This window comes from Mustela nivalis (genome assembly GCF_964662115.1).
Source record: "Mustela nivalis genome assembly, chromosome: 14".
Classification (NCBI taxonomy): domain Eukaryota; kingdom Metazoa; phylum Chordata; class Mammalia; order Carnivora; family Mustelidae; genus Mustela; species Mustela nivalis.
The window spans coordinates 46,767,552-46,785,495 of NC_139033.1; the positions used below are offsets into that span (position 1 = coordinate 46,767,552).

The window sequence follows — 17,944 nt, forward strand, 5'->3', positions numbered from 1 at the left end:
AGGGCGCTCTGGAAGGAGGCCAGGGGTGGGGGAAGCTACGCCCATCAGTCCCTTGGAAGTAGAGCCCTCAAGGAAGTCTAGAGTATGGAAGATGCCCGGGGTGAGGGGTGAGGTGGGGGGGTACGTGGTGCTGTATTTGCTCACCTGCTGCTATCCCCAGCAGCGATCCGATGGCTGCATGCAGGCACATGAGTGGGGAGGAGAGCAGAAGGGCGAACAGGAAAATGCCCCCAGACCACGGGTTATCACAGCCATAGATCTGGCCCACACCCACGGGCAGCGATTTCAATAACTGCAAAGCGGTTTGGAAAAGGAGCTCGTTAACACCACTGAGCAAAAAGCCGCAGGACACCCGTAGGCACAGACAATGTAATGGTAGAATTAGCGTATCTGGTCTTCTGAGGCCAGTGGTACTAATTTCTAAAAGTCTCTTCCTCTTGACAGTGAAATCTTGTTCTTCAGCTTTATCCCAAGAAATAGATCAGCCCTTTGCTCGTGAATGCTGAGCCTGCCTTCCTTGAATTCCCCTTTACTCAGGGTCTCCCAGGCCTGCACACCCACTTGGCTTTGGTTGCTGGGAGGCTCCTAGCTGGTCTCATGGCCAGGACCTGCCACACTTCCCAACAAGAATGGCAGGGACCACAGCTGACATCTCCGCCGCTCTTAACTAACTGTCTGTCATTCTCAGGCTAACACAGGAGTGCACACCAGGGTCAAGAGAAGTATTATTACTCCTGTGCAATCGAGTTTTTAAGGCCAGAGATCCAGAGCCGGGTTATCTTAACCACAATTTAGAAGCAATCATTGGCAAGTTCATGAATGAAGATCCTATTTATACTTAATGAGAACATGTATTAATTTAAATTAGAATATCCTTGGCTTCTTCCAGTTATCAACAAATTCCTGTTAGTCCTCAAAACACACAACTACACGTGAATGTCACAATTCTCTGTTCTGGCTGAGGCCCGACTTCAGCTAAGTGCTGACGGAATATGGCAGTTTGAGAAAGGTATAGGGTTCAGTTTAAGCCAACAAACAGTAATTCTTTATAATGGTACTTCTGCTCGGGCCAGGAGAAGCATAATTAGCCACATTAGGTTCCTTTGTCACCAAGTCCATTTACTCGCCCTGGTCACATGTATACGCCTTGAGCGACCTTGGGGAGGCCGTGATTGCTACAGGGGATCCTGCTTTGGCAGGAGGAGCTGCCCCCTCCCCTCAGATGTTAGGCGGGATCTAACACTGGCTTCCAAATACAGAGCCCAGGATGGTACTGAGAGTTTGATTCTATCCTAGGATGGACCCTGAATTTTCCAGCTCACAGTGGATTGTTGTGTCTACACAAGATCGTTTTCTATTTGTCTAGACCAGGGACCTCAACACGGGCAAAGACTGCATAGGCTTTCCCTCAGAACCAATGGAAGTTTCCCTCAGAACTATCCCTCAGGGAGCCAGGAGGTGGGGAGTCAGGTGGAATGGGAAGGAAGGGTGCTGACATTGGGGTGATAGCTCAGAGTGAGGAGAAGAAGATCAGCACCGTCTGGCAGGACTTCCATGGTACTGGAATATTCCATTGGTGACTACTTAGCGCCTGAGGTGTGGCTGGTCAGGCTAAGAAACTGCATTTTTAATTTTATTTCATTGTAATGAATTCCACTTTTAAATCTACATAAGTTGTCAGTTCTTTTGATCAGAGGAGGCTGTCACAGAGGCCTTAACTCCAGGCTGGAGGCCCTTCATCAAGGGCTGGCCCCCATCCCAACCACCCAAAGAAGGGGCAAGTCTGAAACAGAGTCTTTGATGTCCAATGGCACTATACTCTGCACTGGCTTTTAGGAAGAGAGGTGGAAACTTAGCTTTGAGCAATCATTTTAAAAACCTTTTAGAACAAAGAAAAAAAGAGATTAAAAAAAACAGACCCTTAACTACAGAGAACACACTGGTGGTTACCAGAGGGAGACGAGTGGGGGGATGGGTGAATCGGCGAAGGGGATGAAGAGGGCACGTATTTCGAGGAGCGCTGAGTAACATATAGAATTGTCGAATCGCTCTACAGTACACCTGAAACTAATACAACACTGTATGTTAACTATACTTCAATAATAATAATGACAAACAAACTCTTAGAGCCCAAAGCTTTGGAGTAAAACAAACAATTTATGGGACAAGAGTCTCCATCAGGCTCTGATGCCCAAGAACACTGAAGCAGGAGGACACTGGGTGTCTTCCAGAGTCAGGAGGAATGCGAGAAGATAGTGTATCTTACCTGCAGGGCATTGAGCTCAGGCCAGGTGACATTGGGAACCGCGGTTACAGGTTTGAACAATTTGCCTGGGAAGAATGGATTGTAATGTCCTGTGGCCGATAGGTACATCGACAATGCCATGTTGAAGGGCAGAGTGAAGACCGGAAGATCCCATTTGCAGAACAAGGAGTTCAACGCGCTTGAGAAAATTGGACTAATAACAACAACAACCACAGAACAGAAGGGAAGTTCATGCTCGTGACAGCTCAGTGGACAAACCGAATCTCTAAACGGTGGAGAGGCTTTGTTTCATGGGCAATATGCTAACGTGGTGTTTTAGCAAACTTTTCACAGGGGGAAAAGAAACAAAACAAAACAAAATGAAACAAAAACCCCAGACTGGAACAGAAAACCAAACACACGCGCAATAAATCCTGTCAGAGAATAATTCTTACATAAAGTCAATAATCAACTCTTAGCTTGTTTGACTTTTGAAAAATTATACTCTGGGGTTGTTCACAGTGACTTATGAAATCTAGGCTGTAGAAATATTTTTGGAAGTATTTTAGGTATGAGGTAAAGTACCATCCCCCCAGTTAGAGCCCCCTGTGTAACCACGATCATGGTACATGATCATGAGCCGCTGCCTCCCCACCAGAGGCTACCACCATCTTGAATTTCTGTGTCATCTTCATGAGTCTTTAGTATATCTATTTTTGAAAAAAAGAAACAATTACCCAAGGGAGGATGAAAGGTGGTGTGGGCTGGAGGAAAAAGATCTTAAACTCGGGGTGGGACGGGGGCAGGACGGGGAGGAACAGCTGTAAATCTGAAGCAGTTGGTGAACTGTGTGACTTTGGCAAGGAACTACTCATCCATTTCCTTGTCTGTAGCCTGGGGTACTGGATTAGATTAGATTAGTCTCTGGGCCCCTTTTGGGCTCTCACTTATTGCCCATCAACTAAGGTCAGAACTCCAGATCATGAGGGGGTTGGTGCTGAGTCCCTGCAGGTGACCTACCTCCTGTCCTTGAGCCTGTTCTTTGGAAATTATTTCCTGTTCCCAGGAATGTCTCTCCCACATGCCTGTGGGTGCAGACAAGTGCGGGGTGGGGGGGGTGCCCTGCAGACACTGTCCAGAGTGGGATGTACTACTCATGCGTGTGGATATTCACATTTTATATTCTAAACGTGCCATAGTAGGAAGGAAATGTATGTTTCCAAAAAACAAACAAAAAAGGACTTAAAAAACAAATTGGAAGAACTTAGGGTTAAAAGGGATTGAATTCAGGAAAGCAGTTCTTTGAAGGCGACAGGGGCACCTGGGTAAGGAGTGTTCGTATAGGCATACACAGTGGTTCTCAAAGTGTAGTCCCTGGATCAGCCACACCACCTCGGAACTAGTTAGAAATGCAGATTCTTAGGCTTCACCCAAGATGGACTGAATCTAAAGCTCTGGGGGAGGGGAGCAGCATGCTGTGTTTCCACAAGCCCTGCTGTCATTCTGTAGTGTGCACGATGGACCACTGATGTAGGGCGTGGTTCTCAAATTTGGTTGTGTTAGAAACCCCCGGGAGCCTTTAAAATTCCCAATGGCCAGGGCACCTGGGTGGCTCAGTGGGTTAAGCCTCTGCCTTCAGCTCAGCTCATGATCTCAGGGTCCAGGGATCAAGTCCTGCATCAGGCTCTCTGCTTGGCGGGGATCCTGCTTCCCCCCTTGCCCCTCTGCCTGCCTCTCTCCCTACTTGTGATCTCGCTCTCTGTCAAATAAATAAATAAAATATATTTTTTAAAAAAAAGGGAAAAAAAATACTTTCCAATGGCCAGGCAACACCCCAGACCAATTACATCAGAATCTTGGGGGGTGAGGGGATGAGGTGTGTGGGGAGGGTCACATACATGCATCGGTGTGTGTGATGCTTCCTGTTTCCAATAGATATAATCTGAATCTGAATCTTAAAAAATCATTTTTATAAAAATTGTTAGACATATGCACCATATAACTGACCATTTTAACCATATGAAGGTCTCTAGTTGACTAGCATTCAGTTCATTCACACTGTTGTATAACTATCCCTGCTGTCCATTCCTAGAACATTTTTCATCTTGCAAAACTGAAACTTTGTATCCATTCAACACTAACTCTCCAATCCCTCTTCCACCCATACATTTTTTTTTTTTTATAGCATTTTTGAAAACCAGGGACTGCTTACCAAGTCATGGACATAGCCGACACCGGGAGTAATAGCCACCAGAAATAGTTGCCCTTGTCTGAAAAGACAGCTATGAGGATCCCCAGCAGTGTGGCATTGTAGCCTTGGAGTCCTGTGGCTATTGCCGACCTGTGGGCGAGAGGCACAGCGAGGACACATCCTGCATGGAAGCTGGCAGGACTCACCCATAAATGACACTTGTAACTTTCAGATCATGTTCACATTAGAAAACGGGATTATATTTAGAAATTGATTTCAAAGTCTGTAAAAGCCAAACACTATTAAAATTGTGGGGGGAAAAGTGAAATTTACGTAGATGAGAATAAAATGCAAATGTGCCTTAGAGAACAACCCCCTACAGAGGTGTCTTAGCCAGACAGGACTCCAACATCCAGGTGCAGAAAGGGAAATGAGCAAGGCAGCTTGTTTTGCTTCCTTTAGCCTTTCCTTCAGAAAGCTGCTATTTCTTTTGCGTCATTAAGAGCCTTTGATCTGAACAGAGCTGGTCCGTGAAACTGCTAAGTCTGACATTCTTGGTGAAAGGTGTAAGATTGTCCAACTGTAAATTCATTTTCATAGTGTTTGTGACCTTAAAAACATAAGTCTTCCAACTTAGCATACATTTTTCATCTTCCTGTGTTTCCATTTTGTGGTCTCCAAACACACATTTCCAAGTTATTGCAAAGAAAAACAATTACTTTCACTGGGCGGAGTATTGCATTTATATACATACTTAGCACCGAATTCATTCTCCGGTTCCTTTTTGTTCCTGGACATTTAACCTCACTTCTGAAGGCTGACCTGTTGTCTTCCTTAACTAATCTTTTGGGACATGTAGGGAAATGATGGGATTTTTGCTGGTTTAACCCTAAAAGTGATCTTTTCTTCTAGAATTTGGGAATATACTTGAGGACAGTGGGCAGCTAGGCAAAGATTGCCTTCTCAACAAGGGACTTGCAGACTGAATTCTTGACCGACATTGCTTTAATGGCCATGTCAGCAAGTTGTGGAACACCATAGTTAGAACAACAGAAGATGTGCATTCACCAAGACTTTTCAAGAACTCATATGCATGGGGTGCCTGGGTGGCTCAGTCTATTAAGCTCACGCCTTTGGCTCAGGTCATTATCTTGGGATCCTGGGATTGAACCCCACTTTGGGCTCCCTGCTCAGTGGGGCGTCAACCTTTCTCTTTCCCTCTACTCCTCCCCCTGCTTGTACTCTCTCTCTCTCTCAAATAAATAAATAAAATCTAAAAAAAAAAAAAGAACTCATATACGTTCTTGCCCAAATAAAATGCTCATGACAAATAACTGATTAATCATTAAAGAAGAATGATTTAGTGAATGATTAAAGAGAAAGAATAAAATATATAAATAATCCCCTGACCTCTGATTCAAGACAAATACAGGTTCTGTAAAATGAAGGTGGGTATTTCTGGGACGGGTGGGGCCTTATCACTGATGCCCAGAGTCAGGGATTGGCTCCTGCATTCTCAGAAGCAAGAAGAGCAGGCTTGGGTGGAGGGACCTACCTGTCCTGAGCAAGTAATAGGGCCGTCAGGGTGGAGACCACCGTTCCCACACAGCCGTTAAGTGCCCACCAGGGATTCTGGACCAGGAGTCCCACCAGAATCAAGATTCCACTGATGGGGTTGCTGACGAACACCACTTGGGATATGCCCCGAAGGACCCAGTCAACAAACTGGAGCACCTGTGGTTTGTCTGGAAGAGATGAGACAAGCAGAGCTGAGGAAGTGACAAGTCAAGGGGTTCCTTTCCATGCCCAGTGCCCACCCTGAAAGCATTGAATGGCCTTATTCACCATGCTCAGAGGTACAGACTCTCAAGCTAAAGAAATGAATTACCAATAGTAAAACTTCAGTTTTTAAGGGCTAAAATTATGGGATGGAGCCAGGTGCATTCCTTTAATATGAGTAGGGCTCTGGCTCTAAGCACTATCTCCACAAAAAAAGTATCTGAAGAGGCTTGCAGGTTAGAAGATAAAAAGTTAGGGGCACCAGGCTGACTCAGTCGGTAAAACGTGCTACTCTTGATTTTGGGATTTTAAGTTTGAGCCTCATGTTTCGTATGGAGATTACTTAAGAATAAAATCTTGGACAACCTGGGTAACTTAGTCAGTTAAGCATCCAATGCTTGATTGTAGCTCCTGATCTCAGAGTTGTGGGATCAAGCCCTGTGTCAGCCTTGACACAGCCTGGCTCAGCGGGGAGTCTACTCTCTCCTTCTCCTTCTGCTCATGCCTTTTCTCTCTATCTTTCTCAGATAAATAAATAAATCTTTAAAAAAATAAAAATCTTTAAAAAAAAAGTTGAAAACTGGAGAGGAGAGAGGTCAATAGAAGAAAGGGGACTATAATGAAAGATAAGAGTAGAAGAACCAGCAAGCTATTTCCCCCGAAGCTACTTCCCCCATCTCCCCAACGGAGGGAAACATAAATACCTTTAAGCCAGCTGGCGAATTCTTTCATATCACCAGTGATGTAGCCAAGTGCCTTGGGGAGACACCTTCTTCTTGGACTTGGTAAAACCTGATTTTCACCCTGGTCCATTTTAACCATAGTGGGGCTGTCCTCCATGGTTACCTCTTCCTCCGGCTCCTTGAGGAAAGGACAGAGCTCATAAACACCCTACGTCAGAGCACTGCAGACTGGCCAGCCCAGCATCTGCTCGCGGTTAGCCATAGAGAATGAGTTTAAAAGCAATCTATTTGTATCATGACATCCCAGAGGACTAAGAAAGCACCCGTTTCCTCTTGAAACATTGTCATGGAGATTATCACCCCCAAAACCACATCCCATTCTACTTTTGTCATTATTGTCTTTAATGCTACCATGAGAAGGTTCTGGCCTTGAGTGTCATGAGGTCCAGTTTCTAGTTCAACAAATACTCACTGAGCACCTACAGTATGCACTCAGAGAGCCCAGTCTAGTGAAAAAGACTGAAAAATATTCCATTTCAACATACTGACTGAAATAATAATACAGGAAGAGCTAAGACCAAGTACTTAAGCTTCATGCTGTCAGTTATAGGAGCTGGATGTTAGGTTACAAAATGGCGCTCACTCATGCAGACCAAACAGCTACTTCCCAAGATGAGAATTTATTTTTTTTTTAATTAAGTTTTTAACTGTAATTCCAATATAACTAGCATATAGTGTTATGTTAGTTTTAGGTATACAATATAGTGATTCAACAAATCTATACCTTACTCACTGCTCATCATGATAAGTGAACCCTTAATCCCCTTCACCTGTGTCACCCATCCCCCACCCACCTACCCTCTGGCAACCATCACTTTGTTCTCTACAGTTAAGAGTCTGCTTTTGGTTTGTGTCTTTTTCTTTCGTTTGTTTTGTTTCTTAAATTCCACATGTGAGTGAAATCGGTATTTGTCTTTCTCTGACTGTCTTATTTCACTCAGTGTTATATTCTCTAGCTCTATGTTGTTGGAAATAGCAAGATTTCATTCCTTTTTAAGGCTGAACAATATTCCATTGTATGTGCCCCATATCTTCTTTATCCATTCATTCGTGGACACTTGGGCTCCTTCCATAATTTGGTTATTGTAAATAATGCTGCAATAAAGCTGGGGGGGTCATATGTTCTTTCAAATTGGTGTTTTTGTATTCTTTGGGTAAATACTAAGTAGTGCAATTACTGGATCGTAGAGAAGTTCCATTTTTAGCTTGTTGAGGAACCTCCATACTGTTTTCCACAGTGGTTGCATCAGTTTGCCTTCCCATCAATAGTGCATGAGGGTTCCTTTTCCTCCACATCTTCACCAACACTTGCTGTTTTTTCTGTTTTGGGTTGTGGCCATTCTGAAAGGTGTGAGGTGGTTTTGATTTGCATTTCCCTGATGATGAGTGATGTGGATCCTCTTTTCGTGTGTTTGTTGGCTATCTGGATGTCTTCTTTGGAGAAATGTCTGTTCACATCTTCTGTCCATAATTTTTAATTGGATTATTTGGGGATGGGTGTTGAATCATAGAAGTTCTTTATACATTTTGGATACTAATCTTTACCCATTATATCATTTGCAAATATCTTCTATTCAGTAGGTTGTCTTTTAGCTTTGTTGATTCCTTCGCTGGGCAGTAACTTTTTTTTGGATGTAGTCCCAATAGCTTATTTTTGCTCTTACTTCCCTTACCTCAGGAAACAGATCTAGAAATGCCAATGTCAGAGAAATTCCTGCCTCTTCTAGGATATTTATGGTTACAAGTCTCACATTCAGGTCTTTAATCCATTTTGAGTTTATTTTTGTTACATTGTAAGCAAGTGGTTCAGTTTCATTCTTTTGCATGTAGCTGACCAGTTTCACAATACCATTTGTTGAAGAGACTCTTTTTTCCCATGACATGTTCTTGCCTCTTTCGTTGAAGATTAACTGACCATATAATTGTGGGTTTGTTTCTAGGCTTTCCATCTTGTTTTTGTGCCAGTACTATACTATTTTGATTACTACAGCTTTGTAGTATAATTTGAAATCTGAAATTGTGACACCTCCAGTTTTGTTTTTCTTTTTCAAGATTGTTCTGGCTATTCTGGGTTTTCAGTGGTTCCATACAAATTTTAATATTATTTGTTCTATTTTTGTAAAAAATGCTCTTGGTATTTTGTTATTGATTGCATTAAATCTGTAGATTACTTTGGGCAGTAAGGACATTTTAACAATATTTGTTCTTCCAGTCCATGAGCATGGAATATCTTTCCATTTGTTTGTATCATCTTTCATTTCTTTCATCAGTATTTTATAGTTTTCAGTGTATAGGCTTTCCACCTTCTTGGTTAAGCTTATTTCTAGGTATTTTATTATATTGGTACAATTTTAAATGGGATTACTTTCTTAATTTCTACTTCTCTTGCTTCATTATTGGTGTATAGAAATGCAACAGATTTCTGTACACTGATTTTGTATCCAGGGATCTTACTAAATTCACTTATCAGTTTTAGCAGTTTTTTGGTGGGAACTTCCAGGTTTTCTATATATAGCATCATATCATCTGCATATAGTGAAAGTTTTACTTCTTCCTTACGAATTTGGATGGTTTTTATTTATTTTTGTTGACTGATTGTTGTGGCTAGGACTTCCACTACTATGTTGTGGAAAGTGATGAGGGTGAACATCCATGTCTTGTTTCTGATCTTAGGGGGAAAGCTCTCAATTTTTCACCATCAAGAAGATGTTAGCTGTGGGTTTTTCATATGTGGCCTTTATTATATTGAGGTATGTTCTCTCTAAACCTACTTTGTTGAGAGTTTTTATCATGAATGGATGTTGCCCTTTGTCAAATTTTTTTTCTGCATCTATTGAAATGATCATATATATTTTTAACCTTTCTCTTATTGATGTGAGGTATCATGTTGATTTATTTTTAACTATTGAACCACACTTGCATTGCAGGAATAAATCCCACTTGATTGTGGTAAATGATTTTTTTAACGTGTTGTTGGATTTGTTTTGCTAATATTTTGTTGAGGACTTTTGCATCTATATTCATCAGAGATATTGGCCTATAGTTCTCTTTTTTTGGTATCTCTGGTTTTGGTATCAGGGTAATTTGGGCCTCCTAGAATGAATTTGGAAGTTTTCCTTCCTCTTCTATTTTTTGGAAGAGTTTGAGAAGACTAAGTATTAACTCTTCTTTAAATGTTTGTCAGAATTCACCTGTGAAGCCATCTGGTCCTGAACTTTGGTTTGTTGGGAGTTTTCCATCATTGATTCAATTTCTAATGATCAGCTTGTTCATATTTTCTATTTCTTCCTGATACAGTTTTTGGAGGGTAGATGTTTCTAGGAATTTATCTGTTTCTTCTAGTTTGTCCATTTTGTGGGCCTCTAGTTTTTCACAATATTCTCTTACAATTTTTTAAATCTCTGTGGTGTCAGTTGTTGTTTCTCCTCTTTTACGATTTTGTTTATTTGAATCCTCTCTTTTTTCTTGATGAGTCTGGCTAAAAGTTTATCAATTTTTTTTTTTATCTTTTCAAAGAACCAGCTCCTGGTTTCATCAATCTGTTCTATTGCTTTTACAATCTCTATATCATTTATTTTTACTCTGATCTTTATTATTTCCTTCCTTCTATTGATTAGGATTTTGTTTGTTCTTTTTCTAGCTCCTTTAGGTGTAACATTAGGTTCCTTATTTGAGATTTTTCTTGCTTCTTGAGTTGACCTGTGTTGCCAAGAACTTCCTTCTTAGAAATGCTTTTGCATCCCAAAGATTTTGGACACTTGTGTTTTCATTTTCATTTGTCTCCGTGTATTTTTGAATTTACTCTTTGATTTTTTGGTTGATCCATTCATTGTTTAATAGCATGTTATTTAACCTCCATGTATTTGTGCTCTTTCCAGATTTTTTCTTGTAATTGATTTCTAGTTTCATAGTGTTGTGGTCAGAAAAAAAATGCATGGTATGATTTCAGTCTTTTTGAATTTGTTGAGACTTGTTTTGTGGCATAATATGTAATCTATACTGGAGAATGTTCCATGTGCACTTTAAAAGAATGTGTATTCTGCTGTTTTAGGATGGAATGTTCTGACTCATTCTATTAAAATCCATCCGATCCAATGTGACATTCAAAGCCACTGTTTCCTTGATGATTTTCTCTTTGGATGATCTCTCCATTGATGTTAAGTGGGGTGTTAACGTGCCCTCCTCTTACTGTATTACAATCAATTATTTCCTTTATGTTTGTTACTAACTGTTTTAAGTATTTGGGTGCTCCAATTTGGATGCATAAATATTTACAATTGTTGCACCTTCTTGCTGGATTCTTCCCTTTATTATTATAGTGTTCTTTTTTTTGTCTCTTGTTATCATCTTTGTTTTAAAGTTTATTTTGTCTGATATTAAGTATTGCTACTCCAGCTTTCTTTTCACATCCGTTTGCATGATAAATGCTTCTCCATCCCTTCACTTTCAATCTGTAAATGTGTTTAGTTCTGAGGTGAGTCCCTTATAGGCAGCGTATGGATGTGTCCCCCCCCCCATACCTCCTCCCTTCTCCTCTTCCTCCCCTTCCTCTTCCTCCCCTTGTTCTTCTTCTTCTTCTCCTTCTCCTTCTCCTTCTCCTTCTCCTTCTCCTTCTTCTTCTTCTTCTTCTTCTTCTTTCTTCTTCTCCATTCTGCCACCCTATGTCTTTTGATTGGAGCATTTAGTCCATTTACATTCACAGTAATTATTGATAGGAAAGTACTTATTGCCATTTTGTTCCTTGTTTTATGGTTGTTGTTGTAGTTCTCCTCCGTTACTGTCTTCTCTTGTTCTCTCATGATTAGTTGGTTTTCTTTAGTGATATATTTGGAATTCCTTCTCTTTAATTTTTGCATGTCTATTACTGGGTTTTGATTTGTGGTGACCATTCAGTTTGTATATAACATCTGTATATAGTAGTCTGTATGTATTGATTTGATGGTCACTTAAATTTGAACCCTTCTGTATTCTACTTGCCCCCATATTTTAAGTATATGGTGTTATATGTTATATCCTTTCATTTTGTCAGTCCTTTGGCTGATTTTTACAGACATTCTTATTTTTACTGCGTTTGTGCTTCCTACATTCCTTCCTCTTGCTTATGGTCCTTCCTTTTCTTTTCTTTTTTTTTTTTTTTTTAAGATTTTATTTATTTATTTGACAGAGAGAGTTCACAAACAGGCAGAGAGGCAGGCAGAGAGAGAGGAGGAAGCAGGCTCCCTGCTGAGCAGAGAGCCTGATGCGGGGCTTGATCCCAGGACCCTGAGACCATGACCCGAGCCAAAGGCAGCGGCTCAACCCACTGAGCCACCCAGGCGCCCCTGGTCCTTCCTTTTCACTTGAAGAGTCTCCTTTAATATTTCTTTTAGGGCTGGTTTAGTGGTCTTATCTTTTGTTTGTCTCAGAAGGTCTTTATCTCTTCTTTTTTGCATGATAGCCTTGCTGGATAGAGTATTCTTGCCTGCAGATTTTTTTTTTTCCCTTTCAGAACTTTTTAAAAATATTAACATATAATGTATTATTTGTTTCAGGACCCTTTCAGCACTTTGAATACATCATGCCACTCTCTTCTGGCCCGCAAAGTTTCTGTTGAAAAATCAGCTGATAGCCTTATGAAGCTTCCCTTGTACATAAGTGGTTTCTTTTCCCCTGCTCCTTTTAAAATTCTCTCTTTATCACTGCTTTTGGCCATTTTAATTACTATATGCCATGGTGGGAACTTCCTTGGTTTGATTTTGTTGGGGCTCTCTGTCCTCCTGGATCTGGATTTCTGTTTGCTTCTCTAGATATGGGAAATTTTCAGCTTTATTTCTTCAAATGAAATTTCTGCCTCCCTTTCTTTCTCTTCTTCTTCTGGATCCCTATAATGTGAATGTTATTATGCTTGCTGGTATTACTGAGTTCTCTGAGTCTGTTCTAATTTTGCATGTTTTTTTTCCCCTTCAACCTGCTTAGCTTGATTGCTTTCCTTTACTCTGTCCTCTAGGTCACTGATTCATTCTTCTACTTCCTCTAGTTTGCTATTTACCCCATCTAGTGTATTTTAAATTTCATTTATTATGTTCTCATAATTCTGATTAGTTCTTTTTTTTTTTTTTTTGGTCGGTCTCATCATTAAGGGTCTCATTGATGTCCTCCATTCTTTCCTCAGTGAGTATCTTTATGATCATTTCTTTTAAATTCTCTATCAGGCACATTATTTATCTCCATTTCACTTATATCTCTTGCTGTGATCTGTCCTGTTCTTTCATTCGGGACATATTCCTCTGTCTCCTCATTTTGTCTAAGTCTCTGCATCTGTTTCTCTGGGTCAGAAAAGTCAGCTCTGTCTCCTGCACTGGAAAGTAATGGCCTTATGAAGAAGAGGTTTTGCAGAGCCCTGCAGTGTTCCCCAGAACCTGGTGCTCCAGGGCTGTCCTCTATGTGTGTTGTGCACACTCAACTATGGGGACTGAGCTGCCTTTTCCTTCAGTCCAGTTGTCTGCAGTGACTTTCTTTGCCTGTGGTGGGCAAAGGGTTTGCTCTTGGTATTAACAGTGGGCCAGTCTTTGATGCCTTGGGTTTGAGTTGAGTCAAGCCAGGCATTTCCCAGAGAGGCAGTAGCACAGCCTGCTCTCCCTGTGTTGTCTTCTGAGAAGCTTTTGTTGGTGGGCAGGGCCTGCCGTCAGGCCCGAGATCTCTTCCCCGATCCCACTGCTGGGGCTGCAGTCTGACTGCTGTGTGTGGTTGTCTCCCCCGGGGCAGGAGTCACTTTGGAGTGGTGCTCCTCCCAACTGGGGCTGCTTGAACCCTGCCAACCCTGTGGCCCTGCCCTGAATGGGCTCTGACCAAAAGGGGTCCTGCAGTGCTGGGACAGAGGCAGGTTGGTCTGGAGGGTGTGGAGCAGTGGCAAAGCAGAATTAGCAAGTTCCACAGAGAGTGTCAGCCATGGGCTGGTTCCTGAAGGTGGCTGTGTGTTTATGCTGGGAGGGGGGATGGGGGGGGAATGGTGCCTGCCACTCCTTTCTTCCTGGAGGAGGCCCCCAGTGATCTTTGTCCCTCCAGGACATGCTCTGAGATGAGTAAATAACTCTCCCTTCTGTATGCCCCAGGCATTTTCAAACTGCTGCTTTTATGCTAGGTCTCCATGGGGCTGTTTGTTGTGCTGTCTCTTTAAGTGAGCCTGGGGCTGTCAGTGTCCTCTCTCCCACTCTGCTCTCCTAGAGCCAAGCCCACTGATTTTTAAAATTTCAGGTTTTAAGCCCTCCTGGTTGTGAGAACTCATGAAATTCAGCCCCGCTGGTTTTTCAAAGCCAAATAGTATGGGGATTCAGCCTCCCAGTGTGGGTTCCCTGGTGTGGGGGTCTGTTTCCCTTCTGTCTCCATGTGAATGGCTCCCTCCTGATGGGGACCAACCTGTGGGTCTGCTGGTTCCTGACCGCATCTTCGCCCTTTCTACCCTCTTCAGTGTGGCCTCTTCTCTACATTTAGTTGTGGAGTTTGTTCTACCGGCCTCTGGATCCTTTTCTGGGTTATTTACACATATGTGAGTGTTATCTAGTCACATCCATGGGAGGAGCTGAGCGTAGGGTCCTCCTACTACTCTGCCATCTTCCCCAGAAGTCTCTAGAAGCCTTTTAAAATTAAGTTTCTCTCTTTCAAAAAAGGTTTTGTTTGTAAGGGTTTGACAAGGCAGAATTACTTACAAAACAGTCTCTGTGTGTTGACACAGCCTAAGTAAAGCCCCTCATAGACACTTTCCAAGTCAAAGATTGCTTGACTATGTCCCCACATCGGGCAACTGCCTCAGATGTTCTTTATTTTTGGAATTTATTATTTAAATGTTTAAAAACAGTCAAGTATCATATTCCACAAGGTATAGAAACGGGAAAAGGTGAAAATGAACTAAGCTATTGAAAAACAAAAAAATTGTAATCCAAGAATTGTACAAGATAAGAATATACAAGGCATGATTATAGCAAGCTTGCCTCAGGAAAATACTGATATAACCGTGACTTGCATTCACTACAAGACTCTTTACTTCTCATGATAACTGCGTGATAGGAAAGCACCAACATCACCAGAATGGGACCCTCTAGACAACAAAGATGTTTTCACAGTGCCGATGGTAGACACCAAAGAAGAATATCAATGACATAATCCCAGAGGGAGGCAAGGGGAGAAAGATGTTGGCAAACCACCTTGAGCGTGCAAGAAATCTGGGAGCACAGCCAGGTAAGTGTGGAGTAGGGAAACATCAGAACTATCAGACTCCAGAAGGCACCAATAGAGAGTTGAAGTCACAGGCATGCATTGGAGACACGACCAAGGTAATACCCCAAATCTATCCAGATAAACCAGCTCATCTTCTCCCTGTGGCCAGGCTGTGAATAAGGGGTCCTCATGGCTAGTTTTGGCCCCATCCTTGTTGCATTTATCATAGCCAACAAGCACCTATTAAAAGATAATAAAGTTATGCTTTTTCAAAATTTTTAGTTTTTGCAATCCTGACTCTAGTTTGGTTTCTATTAATCCCAGTACAAAAATCAGTGTGGGTAACTGATTTTTTTTTTAATTGAGTAGCCTCACACTTCAATTGCATTATTTCACTACCCGACTAAGTGTCCTGCTTTTAAACAATGGCCAACCACTAATCATTACACAAAGCAGAAGCTATTTATGCAATGAATTCTAGACCAAGCTCCTTTCGTCTTGGCAAAGTAGTGTTAGACTCTAGCACTTGTGAGATTGCCCATGAACCTTGGCATAAAGAAATTTTTATTTTTTTTTTTAAGATTTCATTTTTAGTTTATTATTTGGCGGGGGAGGGGGTAGAGGGAGCGCAAGTGTGAACTTGAGCTGGGGGAGAGGCAGAGGGACAAGCAGATTCTTGGCTGAGCTGGGATCCCAACGCAGGGCTCAATCCCAGGACTCAAGGATCATAACCTGAACCGAAGTCAGACGCTTAAGTAGTTGAGCCACCCAGGTGGCCCGGCATTAAGAAATTCTTCAATTGAAAACTGCTGGAGGTCAGGAACCAAAACTTAGTCTATGGGGAACTCAGCTGGCCCCATAGTGAAACATGGCAAACGATTTGAATTTTAATAATTATGAAAAACTACCTTTTATTTCATAATCTAAGTGATGGCTATCATTTATTTTCATATATCTTCCGCTTAAATCTCATAACTGACAACATTGCTCAGGAAGCTCCTTCCTCAGCTCCAGTGACTGACTCATTGGCAAAGCAGGACCCATTCCTGAGAGGCATCAGGTTTCTTCCCAGGACAGAAGCTCAGACACAATTGCTTTGGGTTTTTCTACAACTAAGTGGGTCCCTTCCTACAGAGGCAGCATCGAACAATTGCTTTGGGTTTTTCTACAACTAAGTGGGTCCCTTCCTACAGAGGCAGCATCGAACTCAAACACTCTCATTTTTCCATCAACCACAGAAACAATAAGGTATATAGGTTATTTCAGGGTGAACGAACTCATGTTCTCAAAATTTCCGGCATATATTTATTGATTTTAGAGGGTTTTAAATACACCATCAACTCAGAGATTTTGGAGATACAGATGCCAAACCTGATACTGTAACTGGTCAGACGTGATTCTGAACCTGCATGGCCTGAGCTCCTCGGGGAGCCTCCCAAAGTGAAAGAAAGACTGAGTTATTTTTGTGTGATTCCACAGTCCAGCATACAGAAGGCTTATCATGATTTGTCTTTCTAGCACCCACACGTTGGGATGGTTTGTTGCGGTATCATGGCCCAGAGAGAGGGCTCCTCTCCCAGGTTAAGCAGACTGTTGGTGCTGTGGCAGACCCCGCCCACCAACCATTTATTCTGAATTACTGAAGCTTCCGGAGCCCTTCAGATCCTGAAGACTTGCTCCAGAACTCAGTCACGAGAAGTGGTTACAAGAAACCAGTAACTTCAAGGTTGTAGTTCACCCTAGAATTTTATCACGCGTGACTTTTGCAGTTCTTTGGAGAACTTTGGGAATTCTGATCAAGGGGTGCCTGGATGGCTCAGCTATTAAGCGTCTGCCTTTGGCTCAGATCATGATCCCACAGTTCTGGGATCGAACCCTGCATGGGGCTCACTACTCAGCAGGAAGCCTGCTTCTCCCTCTACCCACTGCCCTTGCTTCTGTTCCCTCTCTTGCTATTTCTCACTGTGTGTCAAATAAATAAATAAAGTCTTTTAAAAATATAAAATAAAAGGATTCTGATCAGGAGGACAATGCAGCCGGGGGACTTCTACTGATGCTCTGATTTCTCAAATCTAGGACATTAAATTTAACTAAAAAGAAGAAAATAAGGGGAAGAAGCTCTAAATAAGTAGCAGCAGGGTAAGATGAAAACCCCAGATGCCCTTTTCCTAGCCTTTCCACTGTTACCAAAACGCAGTAGGTCAATGGTCTCCCGTCTAACCCCAGTTGAGCGCCGCGTGACTTTCCGGACCAAGACTCCCGAGTGTGCTCCCCAGCCGCGCCCCTCAGCAGAGCACAAGGACCCCACTTCCCAGGCTCCGTTCGGAAAAACCACACTAGAGCTTGGAGCACAGGCGCCCGCCTTCCCCGAGACAAAGGCTGCACGGACAGAGCCTACCTGATCCGGGGGCCCGTGTGCCCGGACCACGCCGAGCCAGGCGAAGCCTCGGAGCCCGGCCTCACCAGCCTCATCTCCACAAGGGTCCTTCCAAAGAGGACCACGAGGGGCGTCCCCAGCGGCGCCAATCAAAGACTGTCCATTCATCCTTCCTTTCTCTCCATACTTGACAAAGGGCAAAAAGACATGAATTAGCAGGATGAGCCTGGGAAATGCAGGATGGAGGGAGGCAGGAGTGCCCCCAAGGAGTCCTGGGAGCCCGGCCGTGACCCCAGATGGAGACGGCCAACGGACAAGGCAGGCTTCTCCAGCAGCAAGGAGGGACAGTGAGCTCACTACAGACACGGGATGTGCATTTTACTTTACTTAAAAAAAAAAAAAAAAGAAAGATAGTA

The 17,944-nt window shown here is 42.5% G+C and overlaps 1 protein-coding gene across 9 annotated transcripts in view; it reads right to left on the reverse strand.

The window, feature by feature from the left end:
- The window catches only part of SLC14A1 (solute carrier family 14 member 1 (Kidd blood group)), a 48,853-nt gene that overhangs the window by 9,111 nt on the left and 21,798 nt on the right, over positions 1-17,944 (reverse strand). For 3 of the 9 annotated variants that reach the window (XM_082699323.1, XM_082699324.1, XM_082699322.1), the window contains exons 3-9: positions 17,550-17,714; positions 15,275-15,391; positions 6,920-7,076; positions 5,992-6,181; positions 4,458-4,586; positions 2,267-2,459; positions 145-292 (exon numbers count right to left, since the gene is read on the reverse strand). In XM_082699323.1, the coding sequence (XP_082555449.1) occupies positions 145-292; positions 2,267-2,459; positions 4,458-4,586; positions 5,992-6,181; positions 6,920-7,076; positions 15,275-15,391; positions 17,550-17,696 (1,081 nt within the window). In that variant the 5' untranslated portion in view covers positions 17,697-17,714. The remainder of the gene's footprint in view (positions 1-144; positions 293-2,266; positions 2,460-4,457; positions 4,587-5,991; positions 6,182-6,919; positions 7,077-15,274; positions 15,392-17,549; positions 17,715-17,944) is intronic. The other 6 variants (XM_082699328.1, XM_082699330.1, XM_082699327.1 and 3 more) reach the window with 3 other exon arrangements.